This window comes from Durio zibethinus, chromosome 18, assembly GCF_047325235.1.
Source record: "Durio zibethinus cultivar Kanyao isolate XHJ-2024 chromosome 18, ASM4732523v1, whole genome shotgun sequence".
NCBI classification, from domain to species: Eukaryota; Viridiplantae; Streptophyta; class Magnoliopsida; order Malvales; family Malvaceae; genus Durio; species Durio zibethinus.
The window spans coordinates 23,203,358-23,225,777 of NC_143179.1; the positions used below are offsets into that span (position 1 = coordinate 23,203,358).

Sequence of the window (22,420 nt, forward strand, 5' to 3'; positions counted from 1 at the left end):
AGCTCGTCATGTCAACAGCATTGAATCTCTCTCTCAGTCATCTATTTTCGATCAATGAGAAATTTCATCGACGTTGGCATCTGCGCGTGAAAACCCAAATTTCTCAATTTCCAATCCCGCGTTCTAGGGTACCCTCTCTCTTCCTCAAAATGGTAAGCCCTCACATCTTCTTCTGTTCACGTTTCTTTTTTCCTTTTGCTTTTTACTTTAGTTGGTTAAGAATTACTTGATTTTAAATGCGTTTTTTGTTATGACACAGGCGGATTCTCCTCGTAAAAGGTAAGCTCTGTTTCTCATCGTTTTGTTTAGCTTTTGATCTCTGGCTATACTTCTTGTTTTGGCTTAGTTCTTTCAAATGTATTATCGGGAATCCCTAGATTAGACAAGTTTGGTTGATTTAGGGATTTGATGTGCATTCACCCCAAAGTAATTGCGAATATTTTTCTTTTTTTTAAAAGATGAGCTGAAGTAAGCTTTCTCTGTTGATTCTGTACTCTGTGGTTTCTGGAAAAAAAAATGGAGAATCTTAGTAAAGGGATGGTCTGGGCGAGTGTAAGAACAATGTAAATTATTTGCCAAGTTATTTGCTTTATCTCTTTTTCCTCTTTGGTTGTTTAATACTATGTATTTCGAGCATTGGTTTTACATGGAGCATTCCACCTTTTTGCCAAGCTTGTTATTCAGTTGCTTTTACATCTATATCCATTTTTATCTAATATGTTTGCTGGCTGTTTCAGGAATTCTCAGTCTCCTTCCCCATGGAGAGAGCAGTCAAGGTCACCATCCAGATGTAGACCCAGGTCTAGGTCTGGGTTGAGATCCCGCTCCTGGTCAAGGTCAAGGCCAAGGCATAGGTCCAGGTCACATAGTCGGGGCAGGTTTGTGGTCCACCTGCTTGATTTCAGTTTACCATAAATTCTGTGGTAGTATAGCTTATCCTTTTTCCTTTGGTTTTTTCTGGTCCAGGTCAAGGTCAAGAAGTCGTGGCAGGGCTGATGCTGGAAACCCCGGAAACACACTTTATGTGACTGGTCTATCTCAAAGGGTAACAGAGAGGGACCTAGAAGAGCACTTCTCCAAGGATGGAAAGGTTGGTTTGTTGTTATAAACTCAAAATTGTGGGTGTTTTGCTGTCATTATTTTAGTACTGTTATCCAATCTCTATGTACTAGTAATGAGTTGATTTTGTTTTAAAGGTTGCATCATGTTTTCTCATTGTGGAACCTCGTACTTGAATATCTCGTGGTTTTGCTTTTGTTACTATGGACAATGTTGAGGATACCAACCGCTGTATCAAGTATCTCCACCAATCAATTTTAGAGGGACGAGACATAACTGTGGAGAGGGTAATCTGATTCTATCCTTGTTGCTTAGAATTTACTGTTTTGTATGCTTGTCATCCTTCTTAACTTGAAGGTTTTCTGGCTATATTCAGAACATATTGCGTCAGCTATGTTGGCAGCAATCAAAGATGATGAGTTCATCCATCTCAACTTAAGTCAAACAAGCTTGATCAATGGCCAGCTAAAATAGCTTTTCAAATGCATGTGATCAACTAAATTAGCAACTATTTTGCCCAACAATTGTACAACCTCAGCATTCAATTCCAACACTCAACTAATCAACGGTGATATAACAACTTCATAATCAGGCTTTATTGGTATTTCACATCTGGCATTCATATAATAGGCATTACTTGTGTCCGGATGTGTATCATGCTTTTCTTCTTCCCTTGCTTTCAATGGCCTTTTTTTTCACCTTCCAGGTGATCTTCCAAATGGAGTGTTTTCCTTTTCAGAGTAACATTTTTGTTTTCTGATGATGATATAATTTCTGTAAATGGTGTATGATGCTGTTGCTCTAGGCCTTCATTATTTTTATAATGCTACCCAAATAGTTGCCCTGGTTGAATATTAAGGATTTTTACCTTACTTTTCAGTCATGCAGGATACGGCCAAGAACTCCCACTCCAGGGCATTAGCTGGGACTGAAAAATACCAGGGACTATGGTAAGTTTGAAAATTTAAATAATTTTTATTTGTTACAAAACTGGACTTGATGATTTTAAGATGTGACTGATATTTTGGATGATGTTCTTGTATTGGGGAAAAGGTCGGGGTGAGTGTGGTAGGTACCCTGGTGGTTGTGATGACTGGATTTTGTCGATCTCCAAGGCGCTCACCATATAGAGGTCGTGATTATTCTCCAAGATATTCGCGCATGGTGGAAGGTCAAGGAGGGAACGCTCTTATTCACCTCATTCTCGTGGTTCTAGGTGAAGTTTTTCGTTTGGGGGCAACATCTATAAGGGGAAAAGACGTAGAACTTGTCAAGTCTTATTGGTGTTGAATGTTGATGTAATGAGTAGTTTTGATGAGATTAAAGATTAATGTTTTTGGTTGTTTTTCATCTCTTTATTAAGCATGTTGTTGTATGTTACTATTGAACTTTGGTTGGACAGATTATCTCTGGTTGCGGATCTTGATTTTTTTATGGAAAGTATGAATCTGATTTCTGAACTTTGTTTACATCTTTGACTGTAAACCAGCTTCGAGGTTCCAGCCCTGGAAATTGGATTTTTTTTGCAGCGAACCACATGAACTGCTTTTCTCATGGTAAGCTTCCTGTTTCTCAGAAATGGAAATTGTCTTATACTGTATGATTGCAATGTTGATTATAACAATGGTCGGTAAACCTCGATTTCAAATTTAACCTGCCTCCATTCCATTGAGAACAATTTCGGCTAGTTTGCTGGTAATTATTAAAATCTGAAGTTAACTTTTCCTTTTGGGACAAATGAAAGACATAGTTATTTGTCGTCCTTAACATTTAATTGAACTGAAAAAAAAAAAAAAAAGAATTTTCTTTCTCGCAAAAGAATATGCTAATTTATTTTTAAAAAAAGAACTGCTTGGTGGCTTGTTTTTGTTTCTATGGACTTTCTATTGACCCACCTTCATCAGGCCTCGAGTTACGACCCGATAAAATTACATACACGAGTTACGACCCGATAAAATAGTCAATGCTGTTTTTTCTGGTGCTTAACTGAAGTTAAGGTGGTGCAAAACAGGAAAACAGAGCAATGTCAGTCTCCTGTCCACTAAACCACTCAAGCCTCAAAATCTTCATATTCTATACTCTTTCTACACCTCCCAATCTCTCTCTGCCCCAAAACTTGTATTTCCCTCGAAAGTTGCACTCCATCTCCTCTTCCTTCTTGTCCTCTTACATCCCCCAAAATGACGACGTCGATGACGAAGAACACGTCATCGGCGATTGCCTCGTCTTTGAAGACGGCGCTTTCCAAGACCCTTTTCTCCACCCTGACTCCAGCTTTGACAATCCCAATACGAGCACGACAATCGCTAAAGCAAAACCCAACAACAACAACAAGAAGAAACAATCAGCGGAAATTGAGGCCGAGAATTTGGTTCCAGAGCAATGGCGACATGTTCAGGAAGAGTTATATATAACGAAGAAAGAAAGACGCAAAATGGCCCACCAGTTGGAGTTTGGGAGCAGATTTGAGAAGAGGAGGCAAGGTTTGGTCCCTACAAGGAACTTGAATATGCAAGAACACTTGAAGTATAAAGAGCCTAAATTGGCTCAATTGAATCCTGTGGTTCTTGATAAGCCTTCGAGCTTTCCCATGAAGGAGGATAAAAAGAATGAAGAAGAGTCAAAAGAGGCTGAAATGAATCTGCCATCTTCGAGTGAGCGCGTGGCGCCTAAGAATCCCAGGTGGGCAGTTTACGGTAAGGGCTTCGAGGATGTTGCTGAGTTTTTCAACAGCGAGAACTATCAGCTGGGCGAGAAAAAATCTGAAGGTAACTCCTTTTTGTTTAGGCCTTGGAAATTTAGGAATTATCTATATGTAACCTTTTATTTCCCATATAGCTTTGTTTGTTCTTTTTCTTTTATTGCAACTAGTAAATTGTTTATGAATCTTCTGTGCTTGAATATGTAGGTTCACGTAAGTTGTTTACAAAGGAGGAAAAACTTATGTTAAATAGGCGTGTACCTGATTTAGCAGCTGCTACTTCTGTGAGTTTCTGAAGCTCTTGATTGTTGGTTAAAATTGCATTTTCTGGCCTCGTCTGTTTGGATTATTCTGTTGGATCCTGGATCTTCCTGTTGGTGTTGGGAAAGTATCTCATTTGCTGTGAAGCCAGCGTCTTTAACGGTTAACTGTATCTGTTATTATGTATCTAGTGTGAGAAATGACAATCTTTCTTGGCGTGTTGCTGAAATTTTTATAGGGAAAATGGCTACCTCTTCACACTCTTGCAGCTTCAGGAGAGTTTTATCTCGTCAATACTTTATTGAAACACAATATTGACATCAATGCTGTGGACAAGGTATTAAAATGATCTCCTGATGACAGGACAAATTCTGGTCTTTCGTTCATTGTCATGTAAATTATGTATTTTCTGTGCTCTCTGTCATTTCAACAATTACATGCTAATGCACAAGGAGACTTTCATCACATTCTCTCTTTACCTTTTTTTTATGCTTTAAGTTTTCAAATTCTTTGCAGAATGGTTTGACTGCACTTCACAAGGCAATTATTGGAAAAAAGCAGGCCATTACCAACTATCTTTTAAGAGAATCGGCTAATCCATTTGTTCGTGATGAAGTAAGTATGTGCTTAAGCTATAAATAAAAGCAAATGATTACTTCTCTAGATATTTGTGAGAATTTTAGATTTCAGTTGTTTAATTGGGCTTCCGGTTTCTTGTCATTTTGGTGTTTTTGTCATCAAATTGCTGGACATTTCCCCAGCAGACAACCTTATTTGCCATTGTTGTGATTATTTTCTACGTTTTAGTTTCATCATGGATAAGTGTTCATACAAAGAAAAAGAAAGGGAGAGGGGGGCTTGAGATACTCTGAAAATATATGTTGTCTACTGACTGAGAGTGATTCAGCTCGATTTATGGGTTAATATGAACTTTTACCTTTTGTCCTTCCAACAGGATGGGGCCACCTTGATGCATTATGCTGTCAATGCAGTATCAACTCCTACAATTAAACTTCTTCTGTTATATAATGTTGATATAAATCTTCAGGACAATGTATGGTTAACGATTCCTAGTTTGTTGCTTTTTGAGTTTGTTTTCTGTACTTATGTTCCATTTGGTAATCCATTTGTTTAGACTTTTGCCTTTTGCCTTTCTAGGATGGTTGGACGCCATTACATCTTGCTGTTCAAGGTAGAAGAACGGATATAGTGAAGCTTTTATTAATTAGAGGTGCAGATAAGATGTTGAAAAACAAGGTAAGGATATTGTGATTCTTAACTAATGTTATGTTAACCAGTTCCTTCACAATTCTTTAGGTGGTTGGTTTTTTAACCTGCAAGGTGATAACTAATATTTTTCGCTTTTTTGGCTTAAATTTTTCCTTCACGAGCAGCACATATGGCTATTCCCTCATCTTTAGTTCTCCAGTTATATCAATGCATTTGAGGCTTTTGCTTGTTTCAGGATGGTTTAAACCCACTTGACTTTTGCCTTTACTCTGGTCGAGACACAAGAACATATGAATTGATCAAGCTGTTGAAGCAGCTTCCCAAGCCACGGCGGGTGATTAAGAATCAAAGATGATCGTTCTTCTAGTAGTAGTAGTAGTAGTCCAAAGCCTGGTAATATTTTTTTAATGGTCATTCAGGTTCATGTAAAAGTAGATGCTGACAAGACAACTGGCAAGTTAATGATCAGAAGAATGTTTACTTGTACATCCAATTGTTACATATTGATAAGCTTGTAACATGTAATTATGAGGAACAACCAATTCATTATTCTTCTAATGAAAATGTACCCCATGTTTCTTTATGGACTACCATGTAATGTATAGTTTTCTTTTTGGGGGTTACATTTACAAGTCAAATAAATTTAAAAACAAAGGGAGGGTTTGTGGGGAAAGTAGTTAAAAGCATAGACGAGGGAATGGTTTTTAGAAAAAGAGTTTTTGTAACTATCGTTATTGCTAACTTAAAAGTTATGTTGAATACAAAGATTTTGTTTCCGAGCGAGAAGGCCAAAACGTCATCGGTTTCTCTTTCTATCCCTTACCTAGCAATTTCCGTGGCAAACAGAATAACATAAAGTATAATCTTCGGCCTTGGTCGTCCTTACAACTACATGAACATGACCAGTACATTGTCGGTTCGATGTTTCTATATGTTTTTGTTCCCAACTACCTTTTGTTTTCTCTTCCATTCATTGGTTACTTACTTTCATTAAATAAACTCCCAAGTCCCAACCAACCAAAAGGCTGCTCTCTCCCTCTCTTTCGCTCGCTAGCTCCACCTCTCTCAGATAATGCTCGGTGCTCAACTTTGCGTCCGTACAGTCTCCACTTCTTGGATTTTCTCAAATCAATCAAATGCTGCCTACCCAACCGCTTCTTCTTCTTCTTCTTCTTCTTCTTCTTCTTCGCTCCGTTCCTCGTCCTTTCTGTCCTTTATACGTTTACATTTTCGGACGAAACGCCGTCCTTCTCCTAAACCCATCCTCATTTCTTGCCACTCCGCCCGTGGTAGCTCTGGTCCCCAATCTAGCTACGACGACAATCCAGATCACCAGTTTCTGGAAGCTTCTCTTCTCGACTCAGGTTTGCCACCGTTTTTTCTGTCAATTTTTATTAATTCGATTGGAAATGGGAATTTGTTAATTTTGGAGTTATGAATGGTGCAGAGACTATTTTGCACTACCGGATGTTGAGGCAAGGATTTCAAGAAGATATCAAATGGCAGTCATCTAGGAGACAGCTTCCAATGTCAAGGGCTAAAATTTCTTCAATTGGACAAGCCTTTCTTAGTCGCTTTCCCAGTCCAACTATTTTTCTTAAGATTCATTGTGATGGTGACTTCTTGCTACCCATTATTGTAGGTATACAAGAAATCAACAATTCTACCCTATTCCATTTGTTTCACTTAATTGTGATTGTTGTTTGAATCTGTTTTGTTAGTACTGATTAATTTGCGGTTGTAGGGGAGTTTGCTGTTGAAAAACTTATAGCTTCCTTTTGGGGAGATGATAATGGGGTAACTTCTTAATTCCAGTTACTGTTACGTAAGATTGATTGTTTTTATAGTTTGAAAGTTAGACTTATGTCTTTGTATTAATTTCTTGGCATCATTTTTTGCAGGATATTCCAGATCAGTTCCATCTTGTTAAAAATGTTGTGGAGAAGCTTGGATATGAAGTATGGAGTTGTTTTTTCTCATGTATTTAAGACATGTCTTTGTAGCTTTTATCAGTTACTTGCTTTAGTTGTTTCTTTATATCATATGTCTATTACAACTCTTTTGAATGATTGAACTTGGAGTAGATAAGTAGGAGAAATTTGTAAAATATGAAAGAGGAGAATGAAGGCCGATAGTTTCAGTCACTTCCCTACCTTCATGATCAAAATACTTGATTGTGAACCAGTTACTGGTTATACTTACTAGCTTTAACCTAGGAAAACTATGCACTTTATTGTGTGATATCTCGTCATTTATTTTCACATGTCTTCATTTCAGGTTAAAATGGTGAGAATCACAGAAAGAGTCGTCAATAATTACTTTGCAAAATTGTTTTTTAGCAAGGTGATTAAAAGATTGTTGTGTTTTTTTATGTCCTTCAGATGATACAGGAACCGGATTCAATTATTGTTTTTATGTTTACAGCCAGGGGAAAATGATGCCATAAGTGTGGATGCACAACCCTCAGATGCCATAAATGTGGCAAACAGATGCAAGGTATGTAGTGGGAAGTTATTATAAAGCAAATCTTGTGCAACATGAAAGGGGAATTGCTTGCGTTCTAGTCTTACAACATTGTCATTGGTACTCAAAACCTGATTACCCTTTCTGTCTTTGACTTACGGTGGTATAAAATATCAGTGTCCGAAGTTCAGTAAGATTACCTGGTTTAATTTGAGGAGGCTGGTCAGCAATAATCTTGCATTTGCATTTGTTGTGCCTACTCATATGCTGATGTTTCCAGAGTGGTCAGATGGCCCAGTGTTTCCAATTTGCAATCTGCTTCTCATTTTAATGTCAAATGGCTTATTCTTTCAAGGCTCAGTACCATATTCACTTCAACTGATTGGTTCTCAAAAGCTTCTGATTGGTATTTCCTGTATGCAGGCTCCAATATATGTAAATAAACAAATTGTCTTGACAGATGCTATTAGGATTGGCTATGAGATGGGCAGGGTGCGTGATACAAAGTCTACTTATGATGTATTGCTTGACAGGTATATATAGCTTATTCTGCCTTTGGTGTCTTCTAAAAAATTGTCTGACTTATAGTAACTCTAAGCTTGGTTATAAATTTCCAGTGCTGCAGATGGTCGAGATTTACTAACAGAGGAGCTGGATCTGGTGAGGAATATGAATTTAGCGGTCAAAGAAGAAAGGTACAATGATGCAGGTAATAAAAATAGATTATAATCTTCTGAATGAAAAAAAGATAAGAGAATCTGCTTTTTCTATTCCATTATAAATCTACAAAATGAATCATCACTCACAATACTGTTTTTTTCATTCCTTTGTTATCACACTTTCAAGCTCTTACTGTCTTGCACCATAAAATCAATTTAGGTTTATATAATTTCTTCTTGCAGCAATGTTAAGAGACAAACTAATGAAGCTACGCAACTTAAATCATGGCCAGTAACCTACTTTGAATATATCAACGTTTGTATATCCATTGGTTGGCCTGCTTGTGAGTTAATTCTTTTTGGATTTTACTATTGCAAGTGGAAGGATATAGATTCTGGTTTTGGAGTGTCACTGGCTGCTCAGATTGTTGTAGTTTGTAGAGCTTCAGGAAGGTGCTATGCTAAATTTCTCACCAGAAATGAGCCTTTGAACCGATTAACCCCATTAACCTAGAATTTCAGTGTTTAAGTTAAGCCTAAGGGAAATTCCTGGAATGAATGCATAATCATGTTTTACAAAAGGTGGTATGTACATAGACAATACAACTTAGAAATTGGCCATATGGTTAAGTCCTCGGCCCCTTGGCCTAGTGGCTAAGTAGGCCTTAGAGAAAACAGAGTCGAGCCAAGACCTCTACCTGCAGACCAAAAAAAAAATGCTAGTTGATTTTGTTTGTATTTCTGATTATGTGATGTATACTAGAAGGCCATATTATGTTTTTCATCGAATGTAAATATCTACTTGTTGCATAAATATCCTATGGCAAACTACACTTTACCATCTTGTTGTCTACTTGGCTACCTAGCTTCCAGAAAATGGTAAAAGTATACTGTGGGTTTTGCAATGCAATGTGTTCTTTTGCTGATAGTTCTGCTATTAAAACTTTCTTCCCCTTATGAACAAATCTCTGCTGTCGTTAGCATTTTCCCATTGGAATTTCTTTTGAATAATTTAAAATAAAATAGGGAAAAGAAGCCAAAATGATTTACGGTATAAAATAACTTAACTTGGCATAAAAGCAACAAGGGAACAAAGGGGGAGGGGGACAAAACTATGATATGAAGATATTGCACCGGACAATTGTAATTTCTCCAAAAGATATTTGTTGGTCGTTGTTTCCAATGCTTTGAAATTAGAGATTACAATATAAGCATGTAATAATATTGATCGTTGGTGACACGTACAAGTCACCATATATAATCAGGCCGACCATTTTCTCATTCTCAAGGAGATATGAACAATTACAGATCCGTAAATGGCTATTGAGCTGCATCAAACGAAAGCTGCAGTCAGAGTATTGTAGCATTCTTTAAACTGAATATAGTTCGTAAAGGAGTTGAAACTAGACACTGGTAGATAGGAGGTATGCGAAGACGGTAAGGTATCTTGTAGCTTCCTCTCCATGCACTGCATTATCCCCAATCTCAAAATCCTCTTCATCCATCCTTAAATTAACAATGCGGCTTATGAAAAAGGCAAGTGATGCTAGCAACAGCAGCATTCCATGCAGTGATAAAAAATTGCTCCTAGAAACTGATACCCCATTTGTCTGAGGCTACGGTGGAACTCTACCTTACTGTGGAGTAAGCCTGGACCATAACTGTCTAATTATGATGCATCATCTTGAATAGATTGGGTCTGCCAAAGAGACCAGACGGGAGAACCCCTAAAACACCAGCCACCTCATGTGTATGGAAAACCCCTAATATATGGTTCATGCTTTGGAAGAAGGCTAATTTTCTGTGTAAAATCATCATTGTGTATACCAGGGGGTTGTTCCTGACATCATCCCCATGAGGACTGCCGCCCATGGATCCACCAACCCTGCCCATGCATACATTTATCATATGTCAATGCACTTAATGTTAGAAACATAATTTTCTCCTTATTGGCTCTGCTATTTAATGCTGAAAGTGGCACACTTTCCTCGGAAAATGATTATAAAACCGCGTGAAGACCTTCTCCAGGAGTGATGCTAACAAGGCCTGTGATCATCCCCTGCACTGCATCGATGACTGAGCTTTTCTTGTACACAGCCATGAATAAAGCAAGCCAGACCAAGAGGCTGGTGGCAGTACAGGTATGGGTGTTTATTATGCCTAGAGATGTAATGAGGCCCTCGGTAAATCCATTGAAACCGGTCCATTCGATCCATAAAATTCCTGCACCTCCCAAAATTTGAATTATGTTATGAGGTGGAAAGGGCTTCCTACCATGCGAATGTCTAGGTCCCACCTGCAAACATCCGCCACAATCACCATAGAGAACAATTTATAGTTAGTAAACATCAATGAAAATGTTTGCGAAGGCAGTATCTATTTAGAAAATATTCAAATTGTCATCATCCAAATGAAAAATAATAATAATAACAAAAAAACCAGTAACCAAGTTGTCTAGATTTTCCTGCATGGTGTTACATTTGGTGTGCGATAAGGTCGGCTGTTTTTCATCATCGGTTCTCTTGCTTTAGAAAAGTTAATGGGCTGAATTGGAATGAAAATTACGAATAAGTTTTCTCAAAAAGAGAAATTCGGCTTATAGACTTTTTGGGATGGAATGTGGTGAATAAGCTACTACCGGCTCGTCTCCAGAACTTCTTTTAACAGTCATGAAGACAATTAGATGAGCATGTCAGGCACCCAACATGCAGCAGTAAAACCAGCCACCCCAGACGAAAGACGGATGATATAACCATCCGCATAATCAATAATTTTGCGCTCAAAAATTCCTTCTCCGCATACAGTGAATGCCCCATCGGTATAAGAAAACGTCAACGATAAAAGAACAAACATCATCAAGCATAGAAATTCATCCTCCCAGGCAATGATCCAGCTAGCAAAATCACAGTAATGGTAGCGAAAGCGAACTAGTAAAATATGTGGTCAACCATTGGCAAACAAGAAGCATCCATTGGTCTTGGAAGAAACACGTTTTGCAAGTGAATTAATGGGCTGCCTCACCAGTGGGCTATTATAGTTTCCGAAAGACATTCGATGGGCCATGAAAACCAGCAAAGTAGAACTGAGCCGAAGGCATAGAGGGCCATGAAAGCTCAGTTGACAGCCCATTTCTTCTTGACCATGCTCCCATAGAGATTACAAGCCCTGGAACGCTTCGCAGGCCTACAAAGGTCGTTGCTGTTGGTTGTCATGACATGCATTGTCTCCTTTGCTGAGCCATCCAGGTGATGCTTCATCAGGAGCACGCCTACCAGGAGAGAAGATAATATACCTGCAGGCTCAAATAGAAAGAGTGGTATAGAGAGGATTGAAAGATAGAATCTTCATTTTTTTTTTTTGGAAATTTTGGACTTGCTTGGTAGGTGTTTCAGTATAATGAGCAGCAATATTTGGAGTTTTTTTTTTTAAGGTGAACATCGGAATAATCCCCTTAATTTATACATTCTTCATTGTCTTTAGTTGCAGGCTGTGGATATTCATTCCATAAATAATTAATTAGAGGGTAAATAACGTTTCTATTCGCAGCTAATTAAATTGAAGGTTCTGGGAATACGCGCCTGCTGATGATATATAATAATCGAAGGCCGTTGAAATAACTAGAGAAAGACCTTGTTTGATGCCAACCAGTTAGTGCAGCGAGCAAGCAATTTGAAAGCAACTGCGTCTGCGTTGAATGTATCTTCAACACCGGACAAAACAAATTATTTTCTTTGGCTTGTGACACACTAATATATGATAGGTAGGTTTGCAGGAGCAAATAATTTGAATTTGAGGCAAATATATTTTAGGATTTCGGATGCTTTATAAAGCTACAGTTGCTTGGACGTTCACATGCATAACAATTAATAGCATACCAGTTTCTCACGTTTCTTCAAGAGTTTTATATATATAAAAAGACTGATTGTTTGAAGAGCATATGGGAGTGTAGGATCGGATGCAATCAAAATTCTAATTTAAGTTACGAAGAAAAAAGAATTTCAAAGTTGACAATTAATGAAATTGAGATCCTGCCAGATGAATGTATATTTCGTTTCCTCATGACAAGTACCTATTTACCATCAAATTAGTTGAGAATTAATGAAATAGAGGTCATGTTTATGACAAGCACTATCAAAGTTTACAAATTATAGATATATTGAGATGCAAGTAAATTAAGTGATGAATCTTGTAAAACTCTTAACTCTTGAGTTTCGTTTGTTATCTTCGTGTGCTTAATTGTACTCTGAAAAAATAACCAAAAAGAAAGAACTCTTGGATGGTTTCAGAAGTTTGCGCACATTGCATGACAAGAAAGTGAAGTAAAAAGGAGGGGCAGGCATGAAATAACATGATCGATGATGAAAGGTCATATGTCAAGAAACTATATAATCCACATGCTTGCATTTATTCCAAACATTTTCATAAAAGAAATTGAATAGCCTCGTTCTTTCCTTAAAAAAAAAAAAAGTACCACATGATAATTTTTGAGTTCGTGCGAATATTTCAATATCATACACCAAAAAGAGTAACAAAGGAAAGGAAAAGGGAGTTGTGGGGTTTTTATTTTCTTTTTTGTTTGTTCATGCACTGATCATGAGCAGATTGAAAAGCCATATGATGCTTTCTGATTGTAAAATTCAATTTCTCTACATTTAAATCGACAGTAAGTTTTAACGAGGTATATAAAACAGAAGAAAGAAAAACGTAGAAATTAAACGAAAATAATCAGGACTTACCATATTTATGCCTGCAAAGAAGCATCACAAGGCACCTCCTGGCGATATAGAACCTAGAACGCTGCTCCTTCACCATGGCCAGACCCCTCTGCAACCTCTCTGAGGGGACGCTAGAAAGTCTTGAATCATCCCAGTTTTTCCTCTCTTTAGCCGCCCAAGATGCGCGTTGACCTATTTACATCCACCAATAATAATTATCCAACATCACTATCGTGCTTTAAGGTTTCACAACAAACAAAAATTAATCCCCAGGAAAAATGGGATTAATTTATTCTCTTAATTACAGCTTAGAAAGAATATTTATTAAGACTCGATCTCCTATTTAATTTCTCCACTTTCAAGACATTAACAAACAGAGATGACATTTGCATTAAAAATAGCTTTTGCATTTTTTTTTATCCAACCTTAACATTAAACAGTAAAAAAAATTATTCGAATGCATACGGTCCCCTATTAGTAAACAATATGTAAATCTCAAAAATTAAAAAAAAATAATAATAATAATAATTTTTTTTATAAATTTATGATTTGTTCTAACTTTAGAGGAGTAAATTCCCTTATTCTTAAATTTTATTAAAAAATAAAAAAAATATTTTTTAATTTAAAATTTTAGTTTTGCAATCCAAAACAAATCATTATATTACCTTATATATTTAATATTTAATATTTAATTATTATGTTTTTAGATATTTTAATTACAATATTTTTATAACAATAAAATACTTAAAATTTTTAATTATCTTTTTTTATTACACTTTTTAAACCTTTTTTTTTTTTAACTGCAATAACAATACTATACTAGCATTTATTTGTTTGATTGATGTCTTTTACGGCAACGACTCTATGTCCGGTGCCTGCATGTTAGATGACAAAAAGTGGATTGTTCACCGTGGAATTTTCCTTATCCTTGGCAAATTTTGTCTTGCTACTAGCGATTTTGTAGGCCTATAAAACGTTGTTGGTCCACAGACCATCGCACGGCTCTGATCAGATTGCGACTGTTCATGCTCATTTTGTAGGCCACATTTTGGGCTTTAATGGCTCTTGAGATCGTCGTTGCCCTTATGCTGTAAATGGCGGTTTTTTGGGCTTTATAATACCGTATAGGCTTTTCACCCGAAAATATTTCCTTTTTTTTTTTTTTTTTCTAATTATGGAGGGCAACCTCGGACCATAGAGGCTGGAATTAATAATTTTTGGACCCTTTCGAGTTGGATGAAACTAATAAATAAAAGTAAGGTTGTGTGGCCTTAGTAATAAAATTTATATTCCATACATTATTAATACATAAATTTTATATACTATTAATAAATTAAATCATATCACTTCATTAATGATCAAACATAAATTTTTACAAGTTTTTAAAATAAATAGAAAAAAATTTAATTTTTAAAAAATTATTTAATAATAAAATGACATAATTTGATTTATTAATAGTAAATATAAACTATACACTAATAATGTATTAAATATAAATTTTTGAAAATAATATTATAGTAATTGCATAATATTATGTAAAACTAATAATAAACAAAACCTATATCATGAATTCACTTGTTTAATATTCTTTATGTCTGATAAATATGATATTAAAATTAATAAAAATGCAAAGAGAAGAAAATGCATTTTCTTAATTTTAGCTAATGATCAATCATTAGATGATTTTCTATAATTTTGGTAATTATCTTTATAATTCAGTATATACTATAGTGATGATGAGCTAGTTAGCATAGTTGATCTCAGAGCAGAGCAGAGCAGAGCATATATAAATTTGTAAACAAGATGATCCCCGTTATTGTTAATTGTCGTAATAAATGCTTCTAATAAGATATTGAAGTGGTTGAAAAAGTGGTTGACAAACAAATTAAATTAAAAGTTAAGAGTTTTAGGTACTAGAGGTTTAGGGTGAAAATGAGTTTATAATATCCTCCTTTTCTCTCTCTCTCTAACATATCTCTTTTTTGTTTTTTTTTTTTCCTTTTTAAACCACACAGAAAAGGGTTATAAGTAATAGGTTTTGGGGTTTACTATATCAAGGTGAAAAACAAAAAAGAGTCATTGATACCGTGTATAAATAAATACCAAAGCTAAAAACATATAAAAATTGGTGTAAACTAATTGCATTCACAAAGGAGTTATTGTCTATATATTATTATTTCATTTACTCTCCTGTTTTTGCTTTATCTAGGTCTAGTTTTTGTTCCTTCAACCAGCTACATAATAAAGAGGATTCGTGAAAAACTGATGAGGGAATTCAATGCAATATATATATATATATATATCAAATAACCATAGTCAAGATTAATCACTATCTATAGCTATAGTATGGGTGAACTTGTTGACCTATTTGTATGTTTTCATGACTACGATTATGAGCGAATCCAAATTTCCTTTTTTTTCAGAGTTCCAAAAGCATGCTAATAAAGGCATTTTGCATTTAGTTGCCATGTAAATTGAGCAAACTTAAAAGAAGAATTTACAATTGATCTCTTCGCTGATTTGTCTAATTTATATAAGTCAATTAATTTACCCTAAAACCAAATTTTAAGCCAAATAGGATTGAAAAATACTTCCATTTCTAATTGCCTATTAATGTTGCTGTCTGTCGGCCCCAGAGAGAGATTCCCTCATTAATGATGGTGGTCTTTCTGGTTCGTTAATGCAGAGAGTATCACGTCATGGCATGCATGGGCGATCTCTCTCTCTCTCTCGGGCCAGACTTCCATGTGATCACCTTAAAGGACAATTCCCCCACTTTCAAGTTTCAAATATATTTTCTTACTTGGAATTATAGTTTGGCCATTTGTTCAGAATTTGATCTCACATGCACAGGCATATATATTTTACCACTACTTTATCCTGAATTAATCAATTCATCCTAAAATTGCTTTCTTTCCATATATTTTGTTCTTCCTACCAAATTATAGTGCTTTAATTTTTCATAGAAAGGTTGGTGTTGGATACATATATAACATATCTTCAATGCAATTTTGATTACTGGAACAAAATAATTGTTTTGGAAGAGGGTGCCCCATGAAAAAGAAGTCTATAAATTTTAAGGCTTGGCTTCATGATTCAGAAAAAAACAAAAGAGGAAGAAACATGGATGGGACTTTGGGGAGGGAGGGAGAATAATGGATTTAAATGCACTGGCCCAACTTTCTGCGTTGGTAGTAGCGGTTTTAAATGCTCATGCAGACCCTCTCACTCTCTTAAATCCCCACCCAGACATTCTTACCTCTCCTCACAACTTCCCCTTCAAACTTCTTTACTCCTCTCTCCGTTTATAATTTGCTCTTCTTTAACCCATCTGTCCTCCCAATATTCTTCTGTCTTTTCCGTTTGATCCTCAAACGATGCATGATTCTTCATTCCTTATTGTTTCTTTAGGGATCCTTGTTGGGACTTTAAACTGCATGTAAGGCACAAAACAGACTCGCTTTTATGCTCTAAAACTACATGAAAGAGTGACTATGATATTGGCCTGGTTCACTCAGAGACATGAACCAAAACACTTTCTCTGAAGAGTAGAGCATTTGCGGTTCATGTTCTGATTGAGCCGTGCCAATATCTTAGTACTCCTTCGTATCTCCAAGCTTTCATACTTTTAAAAGCGAAAGGTCGAGCGGAAAGGTTTGTTCATCCATGAACTGAAATTTGTAACGTATGCTATCTATTTTCGCCTTGGGTTTATTGGTTTTACAAGAAGTTTATATATAGTAGTACTTAATATTTGCTCTTACCTCATGCATTGAATTGAGGGTTTTCATACTGGCTATAAATCAAGATCAAACTGAAGCAAATGACATCGGGAAAAACTGGGATCAAATACTCTGCCGTGCAGCTTCACCGATCTCTGCAGTGATTTGAGAGTAGGAAGCATTATTAGGTTTTTTATTAACCAATGAAAACAAATGGTTAATTCATGGTTGGAAACAACATAGTTTTTCCTTAATTCCAAGGTTTGTTGTAGATGGTATGGGTTGGAGGAAGTCTCGTGATCCGGTAATTGTAATTAAAATGCGTTGTTAAAAGAGGTTTGGAAAGTAGGAAGGATTTGAAAGTAGTCATGTCGTGACCCATATTTTCAACCCTTAAATTATTGCATAAACTAGCTATATCCATGCAGAGAGAAAGAGAGGGTGGGGGCGGGGGGAGGGTCTACAGCCTATATGTTAACCTCATGGCCGAGGGTGTCCAAAAGAACTACCATAACTGCAACTTTTTCTCAATTAATATATGCACATACATACATAAATGGGTAAATGAATAGCAACAACCATGAGATCCTCAGGATTTTTTGTTTAAAACCAAAAAAAAAAAAAAAGAAGAAGAAAAATGGCGTTAGAGCTCAGCTACTTGATAACAGGGAAAATAAAACAAATTAGAATAACAAGTTTATTTCAAGCTCATTAATTAGAAAGGAATATGAATGTAGTAAATCGGCTTTAGGATTTTAGATGACCATTACAATTTCAATATTAATTACTATTGACTGGCATGTTGCATATATACGTTTCTCATGAATTACTTCTTTCCTTTTTTTTTTTTTTTGCAAAAAAAACTAATGTTTTCTAGAGAAGCAGGAAAAGCTTTAAAGGAATTATAACATCGATCTTTTTTTTTTTTTTTATCTTTCAAACAGGCTAGTGCATGTCCATATATCTCATTGCGTTGAATTAATCTTCCGTCCCAAAAGTCGTCCTTCTCCTTCCCTAAGATTGCTGATTTACTATATATTTAACTACCAAATAAGGGTTGATCCATTTAACATGTGTGGTAAAGTTACTCAGCCAAGTTAAAATTTCCGTATTTGGGTCTTCTAATTGTTGCTGCATGATAATTAAGCAGAGTTTGTAATCCTGGCCCTGGAGCTTCTCCCGCCTCCGGTTTCATCATTTCATCACTATCTTTTGTTCATCCATCTAGGCCTGCCAGGCTCAGTTTTGATGGAAGATATTACAGTTGATACTGATTAAAGCAAGGTCAAGGTTTGGGCGTCCATGCAGAGAAGAGTAACTGAAACTACATTCAATTCTATCTGCTAGTATGGGTAGTTTCGAGATAAACTTTGCATTGACAGCTTTCCACAGGGAGGGAAAATAGTAGTGTGAAGGATACGAGGGCGATTAATTGTACAGACCACATTCGAAATTTCACATGGGTGAATAGTTTTCACATTTATTTTCTCATCTGTACTCATTAATGGATGCAATCGGTTCAATCTTAAAATTTATATATTTACCTCAATATATATTCTTCATTTTCCAACTGCCTAAACCCTAAAACCTTATATATTTACCTCTCTCTCTCTCTCTCTCTCTCTCTCTCTCTATATATATATATATATATATATATATACACACGAAATTGCAAGGTGTAGCTACTTCTAGATAAGCTATAGCTACTTCTCTGTTATGCTTTATCCATGTATATATATATATATATGATCTTAATCACCATGCACTTTTATAATTGTTGCATTACTTATGACTTCTTTTCATAAAATTATGAATAATGAGTTAGATGTTGGATTACCCAACAAAACAAAGATAATTAACCTTTCCTTTCTCTTCAGTCTCTTTAGTTTAATAGTTTCTATGCATAAACTAACTAATTCTTTGGTTGGAAAGATGAATTTGAAAGAGTAAATTTGATGAAATGGAAGCATTATACACAAATTAGTTAAGATTTAATATGATTATATATTTGAAAGGTATGAAAACATGAATTTCAAATTCACAAATACTTATAAGTATTTTAAATTCACCACAAATTTATGAATTTTAAAAATAATCATAAAAATTATATATTTATACATGATTTATCACAAAATTTACTTTATTTTTTAAGTCAAATTTTTTAAAATCCAACTTAAATAACTAATACGGCCGGTTAAAAAAAATCCAACTAGACTTGTGCTATAGAGTTGGGCCAAAGTTTAGTTGTTATCATGATGGATATTTTTGGGTAAATCAATTGCCTCATCTCTTCACAATGACCAAATCCAACCAACACAGTGATTGGCTATGGGCTTATTTGAAGGACCATTTGCGTGGCAAAAAAATTTTCTCCCCCACCCCGCATTTTCTATAATTCTATTCTGGTTCTGGGTCGGCATTTAGCTTTGAGCAATTAGTGACCCGAGTCTGGCTGATTCTCAGAAATGGGCAACCCAGTTTGGAGACTACTTATGCTTATGCCTCCTTTAAGTATTCATCTTCTGGGCCGAGTTTAGACACCGAGTCAGAAGTTTGAAAGGACGTCGGCCCCTCTTCTTCTATGTCATTGCTTCGAGCAATTCCACGTACAATTGGCGTGCGGGGCTTGGTGCCATCGGGCTTGTTGAAACTGCCTACTTGACTTACCTCAAGCTCTCCGATTCCGATACCTTTTGCCTTCTTGGTGGTGGCAGTTGCGGATATGTCCGGAACAGTGATTACGCCTTCATTTTTGGAATTTCATTGTTTTTGAAAATTTATCATTTATCTGTATATAAATTTGTCGACTTTGTCTTTTTTTGTTAAGGAATATGGAAAATTAGGAATCTTTATTGATATATTCTTATGAAATTCATTTATTTGCCTTTTGCTCTGGAAACAAAATGTGAGTAGCGAAAGCAACAATCAAAGGGGTGCCTTAAATTTCAATTGTGTTGTTTACAAGCTTTGCCATTTTTTTATTACTGGTAATATCATCATGTTATGGTAAGATTAAGAATTCAATTTGACTGGGAAAACCACACAAATGGCGTTAGAAGTACCATGTTAGAAAGAGATTAACAATGATCGTGCTTTTGCATGTCAGGTCAGGTATTCCTCTTCCATTAGTTGGATTGGTTGCTTATGGAATTCTTACGGCACTCAGATGGCAGTTGAGTGCAAAGAGCTTACCTTTTGGGATCAGTGAAACATACGGTCTTTTGCAATTGCTTGGGACCACTGCCTCCATGGTTGCTGCTAGTGCTTATTTTTTGTACATACTGGGTACAAAATTCACAGGAACGTCTTGCTTGTACTGTTTAATGTCAGCTCTGTTGTAATTTAGTTTATTTTTCATCTGCATAAAGGTCTGCTTTATCTATTCTTTTCTAAATTGCCAGTGTTTATTGGTTACATAATATAGCTTTTGCTGGATTTATGATTATAACTAGGTATTTTCCGCTGTTCCATTATAGGATGTTGGATTGCAGGAGATACAGAAAGTGGTGGGTTTAAGGTATGCATGCAACCTTTGTGATTGCCACATTAAGTGCCTCATATAGCATTTAACCATCTGTTCCTTCAAGGTGATTGAATGCGTATGGCTTATGGCTTATGGCATCTCTTTTTGTTATTTGGGTATATATCTATTTTTGGCTGCCTTCTACTTTTTAAGTGGCCAATATACTTATTTCTCCGTTTTATCTTGCCTCGACAGCCTGGCTAATATTCCATGTTTTACAACTGAGGTAACAACTACATCAAGTCCTTTTGCTCTTTTTCTTGAAGGCTTCCACACTCTATAGGAGCTAAGATGCATGGGGCTTTTTGGTGTTCTCACTGTTTAGAACAAAACGAGCCTTTTTCTTGCTTTTAGTTCTCTCTTAGCTGTTGTAATGTAACTGTAAGGTACTGCTGTAGTGCTGTCGAATTCGCCATCGAAAGTAGGATATACTTTATAAAGTTTTGATGCAAGTGATTGTTGTTTGTTGAGCCTTGAGTTGATTGTTGCAATTAATTGTAAAGAAATAATGAAAATTTCAAGATACATTCACTGATTTTTTTGTTATTTCTAAGAGTACAATGAGGATTTGACCAAAAAAAGAAATAAAAAAAAAGACCATTGGATTTGCTTATGTAATGAATATCAGTTTTGAGTAATATATGGTTGTGTTGTGACTTAAAAAAAGAAGGTTGTCTCTCCTTGAGTGTATGAAGCAATGTGAAGTCATTTTGTATCTTTGAAATCCCTGTCCAATTCCATAATGTTTATTTTTCAACGCAAATTTTTTTTTCAGTTAGTCAATAGCTGAACTTCTGTAGAGTATTTAGATCTGTATTTATGTATAACCTCTTCTCCTGGCTTCATCAATCCCAGTGGAAATAAAGTTGCGTTTTGTGGCATCCAGAATCTGTGTGCATAGCTGACTGCAGCCTAATATTGGTCTTTCAACGATGCTTATATATATGTATAAATATATATATATATATATATATATTCACTTGCTTTTTGAACTGATCATTTGTGTCCCTTTATTTTATAGAAAACACCCGTGCGTTTGAATCTTTTGTAAGTATGACCTTCATCATCTTGGATCCTTAACTTTCTCTTTTTGATGCAGAATTTTAGACGTGAGTCATCCAAGTTGTTGGACTATGTGCATCAAAGATTTATATATCGGTCGGATGGCCGTTTAGCGGTTGTTATTTTGCTGTAATATCATTATTTGTTATTATTATTAAAAAAAAAACGATGGAGAATTTGAATCTTATCTGTAATGACGTATCGCGATTATAAATTGTGACGTAACATTAAATCTGTTTTTTATTAAAAAATTCAAGAAATTTTTATTTATTTATTCTGATTAAAAACTTAAAATAAAAACAGTAAGTCAAAAAATAAACATTAATTCATACATTCAAAAAAAAATAAAAAATTTAAACTTTCAGATATATCAATTCTCTTAAATTTAACTTTAATCAATATCAAGAACATGCAATTTAAAATAGGCAATTAATTCAACACTCAAATTATTTTTTTTTTATTTCTAAATTTATCGTAATTTTATGTGTTTGAGATTTGACTGGATTATGGTGCACTGCTAGGAGGGGGCAAAAGTTGTTGACACTTAAAATGAGAGACAAAAGATGAGAGTGAGACTTGAGGTTGAGGGAGACGAGCGGATAGCACACATCAGAAAAAAAAAGAAAGATGAGAGATAAGGATTTGGATGAAAGTTTGGAGAAATAATTTATTAAATGCAATGTGAGGGGATGAGAAATTGTGTGATTTTGTGCAATTTAGTTAAGAGACAGAGAAAGTGGACTTAAGAGTATTGATGTTGAAAATTACCCTTCAACATAAAAGTTGTCAAGTTTGATTTATTATAGGCCCATAAAAAGTAATTTTCTTGCATCATAAATAGTAATAATCTTGTTTAATTTATGAATATCTAATAATTTGTTAGTTGATTTATGCGTAATATAGTTTGATAATAATTTGATGAGTACGGTAATTAAATAATTAAATATATAATTTATTATAATTATTTATTTTTTACATGTTTATTTATTTTTTGTTATTTTTTAATTATCATATGAGTAATTTTT

The 22,420-nt window shown here is 35.3% G+C and overlaps 4 protein-coding genes and 1 pseudogene across 16 annotated transcripts; 3 read left to right on the forward strand and 2 right to left on the reverse strand.

The window, feature by feature from the left end:
- The first annotated feature begins 149 nt into the window (after positions 1-149).
- Positions 150-2,519, forward strand: LOC111300136 (uncharacterized; annotated as a pseudogene). Its single transcript, XR_016330111.1, has 6 exons — positions 150-279; positions 738-878; positions 967-1,090; positions 1,197-1,346; positions 1,940-2,009; positions 2,113-2,519. The product of XR_016330111.1 is annotated as an uncharacterized LOC111300136 (transcript).
- Positions 2,475-5,834, forward strand: LOC111300134 (ankyrin repeat domain-containing protein, chloroplastic-like). Of its 9 annotated transcripts, none has more exons than XM_089748051.1 (8): positions 2,475-2,615; positions 2,964-3,827; positions 3,968-4,044; positions 4,260-4,358; positions 4,538-4,636; positions 4,977-5,075; positions 5,180-5,278; positions 5,487-5,834. In XM_089748051.1, exons 2-8 carry the CDS (start codon positions 3,083-3,085, stop codon positions 5,604-5,606), a joined length of 1,338 nt encoding a protein of 445 aa, XP_089604177.1. In that variant the 5' UTR covers positions 2,475-2,615; positions 2,964-3,082; the 3' UTR covers positions 5,607-5,834. The 9 variants fall into 9 exon arrangements, with proteins under 9 accessions (XP_089604177.1, XP_022751510.2, XP_089604180.1 ...); XM_022895775.2 differs by having other exon boundaries at positions 2,477-2,615; positions 3,071-3,827; XM_089748054.1 differs by having other exon boundaries at positions 2,477-2,615; positions 3,071-3,827; positions 5,157-5,278; positions 5,487-5,623.
- A 301-nt stretch (positions 5,835-6,135) lies between these two features.
- Positions 6,136-9,214, forward strand: LOC111300135 (bifunctional nuclease 2-like). Of its 4 annotated transcripts, none has more exons than XR_002691407.2 (9): positions 6,136-6,615; positions 6,699-6,893; positions 6,996-7,048; positions 7,153-7,209; positions 7,529-7,594; positions 7,676-7,747; positions 8,175-8,247; positions 8,332-8,423; positions 8,617-8,753. XR_002691407.2 is itself a non-coding variant. In XM_022895777.2 (9 exons), exons 1-9 carry the CDS (start codon positions 6,324-6,326, stop codon positions 8,667-8,669), a joined length of 990 nt encoding a protein of 329 aa, XP_022751512.2. In that variant the 5' UTR covers positions 6,136-6,323; the 3' UTR covers positions 8,670-9,214. The 4 variants fall into 4 exon arrangements, 3 of the variants coding, with proteins under 3 accessions (XP_022751512.2, XP_089604185.1, XP_022751515.2); XM_022895777.2 differs by having other exon boundaries at positions 8,138-8,247; positions 8,617-9,214; XM_089748059.1 differs by having other exon boundaries at positions 7,676-7,751; positions 8,076-8,247; positions 8,617-8,805.
- Positions 9,215-10,237: 1,023 nt separating this feature from the next.
- LOC149513901 (ammonium transporter 2 member 3-like) lies at positions 10,238-11,471 on the reverse strand. The gene is made up of 2 exons (XM_089748060.1): positions 11,395-11,471; positions 10,238-10,669 (listed from the first exon to the last, which is right to left on the reverse strand). The coding sequence occupies exons 1-2, from the start codon at positions 11,434-11,436 to the stop codon at positions 10,373-10,375; spliced, it is 339 nt and encodes a 112-aa protein (XP_089604186.1). The 5' UTR covers positions 11,437-11,471; the 3' UTR covers positions 10,238-10,372.
- On the reverse strand, positions 11,345-13,300 carry LOC111301091 (uncharacterized). Its single transcript, XM_089748061.1, has 2 exons — positions 13,110-13,300; positions 11,345-11,665 (listed from the first exon to the last, which is right to left on the reverse strand). The coding sequence occupies exons 1-2, from the start codon at positions 13,183-13,185 to the stop codon at positions 11,487-11,489; spliced, it is 255 nt and encodes an 84-aa protein (XP_089604187.1). The 5' UTR covers positions 13,186-13,300; the 3' UTR covers positions 11,345-11,486.
- Between the last annotated feature and the right edge of the window lie 9,120 nt (positions 13,301-22,420).

What these genes read in the sequence shown, in the direction of transcription:
- LOC111300134 (XM_022895775.2), top strand. An exon ending in ATTTAGCAGCTGCTACTTCT is followed by an intron (nt 4,045 to 4,259) that starts GTGAGTTTCTGA and finishes AAATTTTTATAG; the next exon opens with GGAAAATGGCTACCTCTTCA. An exon ending in ATAAGATGTTGAAAAACAAG is followed by an intron (nt 5,279 to 5,486) that starts GTAAGGATATTG and finishes TGCTTGTTTCAG; the next exon opens with GATGGTTTAAACCCACTTGA.
- LOC111301091 (XM_089748061.1), bottom strand. Translation starts at nt 13,185, where the DNA reads ATGGTGAAGGAGCAGCGTTCTAGGTTCTATATCGCCAGGAGGTGCCTT. An exon ending in TCTTTGCAGGCATAAATATG is followed by an intron (nt 11,666 to 13,109) that starts GTAAGTCCTGAT and finishes TTGAGCCTGCAG; the next exon opens with GTATATTATCTTCTCTCCTG.
- LOC149513901 (XM_089748060.1), bottom strand. Translation starts at nt 11,436, where the DNA reads ATGGCCCATCGAATGTCTTTCGGAAACTATAATAGCCCACTG. An exon ending in GAAACTATAATAGCCCACTG is followed by an intron (nt 10,670 to 11,394) that starts GTGAGGCAGCCC and finishes GGATGTTTGCAG; the next exon opens with GTGGGACCTAGACATTCGCA.
- LOC111300135 (XM_089748059.1), top strand. Translation starts at nt 6,324, where the DNA reads ATGCTCGGTGCTCAACTTTGCGTCCGTACAGTCTCCACTTCTTGGATT. An exon ending in CAAAATTGTTTTTTAGCAAG is followed by an intron (nt 7,595 to 7,675) that starts GTGATTAAAAGA and finishes TTATGTTTACAG; the next exon opens with CCAGGGGAAAATGATGCCAT. An exon ending in AGAAAGGTACAATGATGCAG is followed by an intron (nt 8,424 to 8,616) that starts GTAATAAAAATA and finishes TTCTTCTTGCAG; the next exon opens with CAATGTTAAGAGACAAACTA.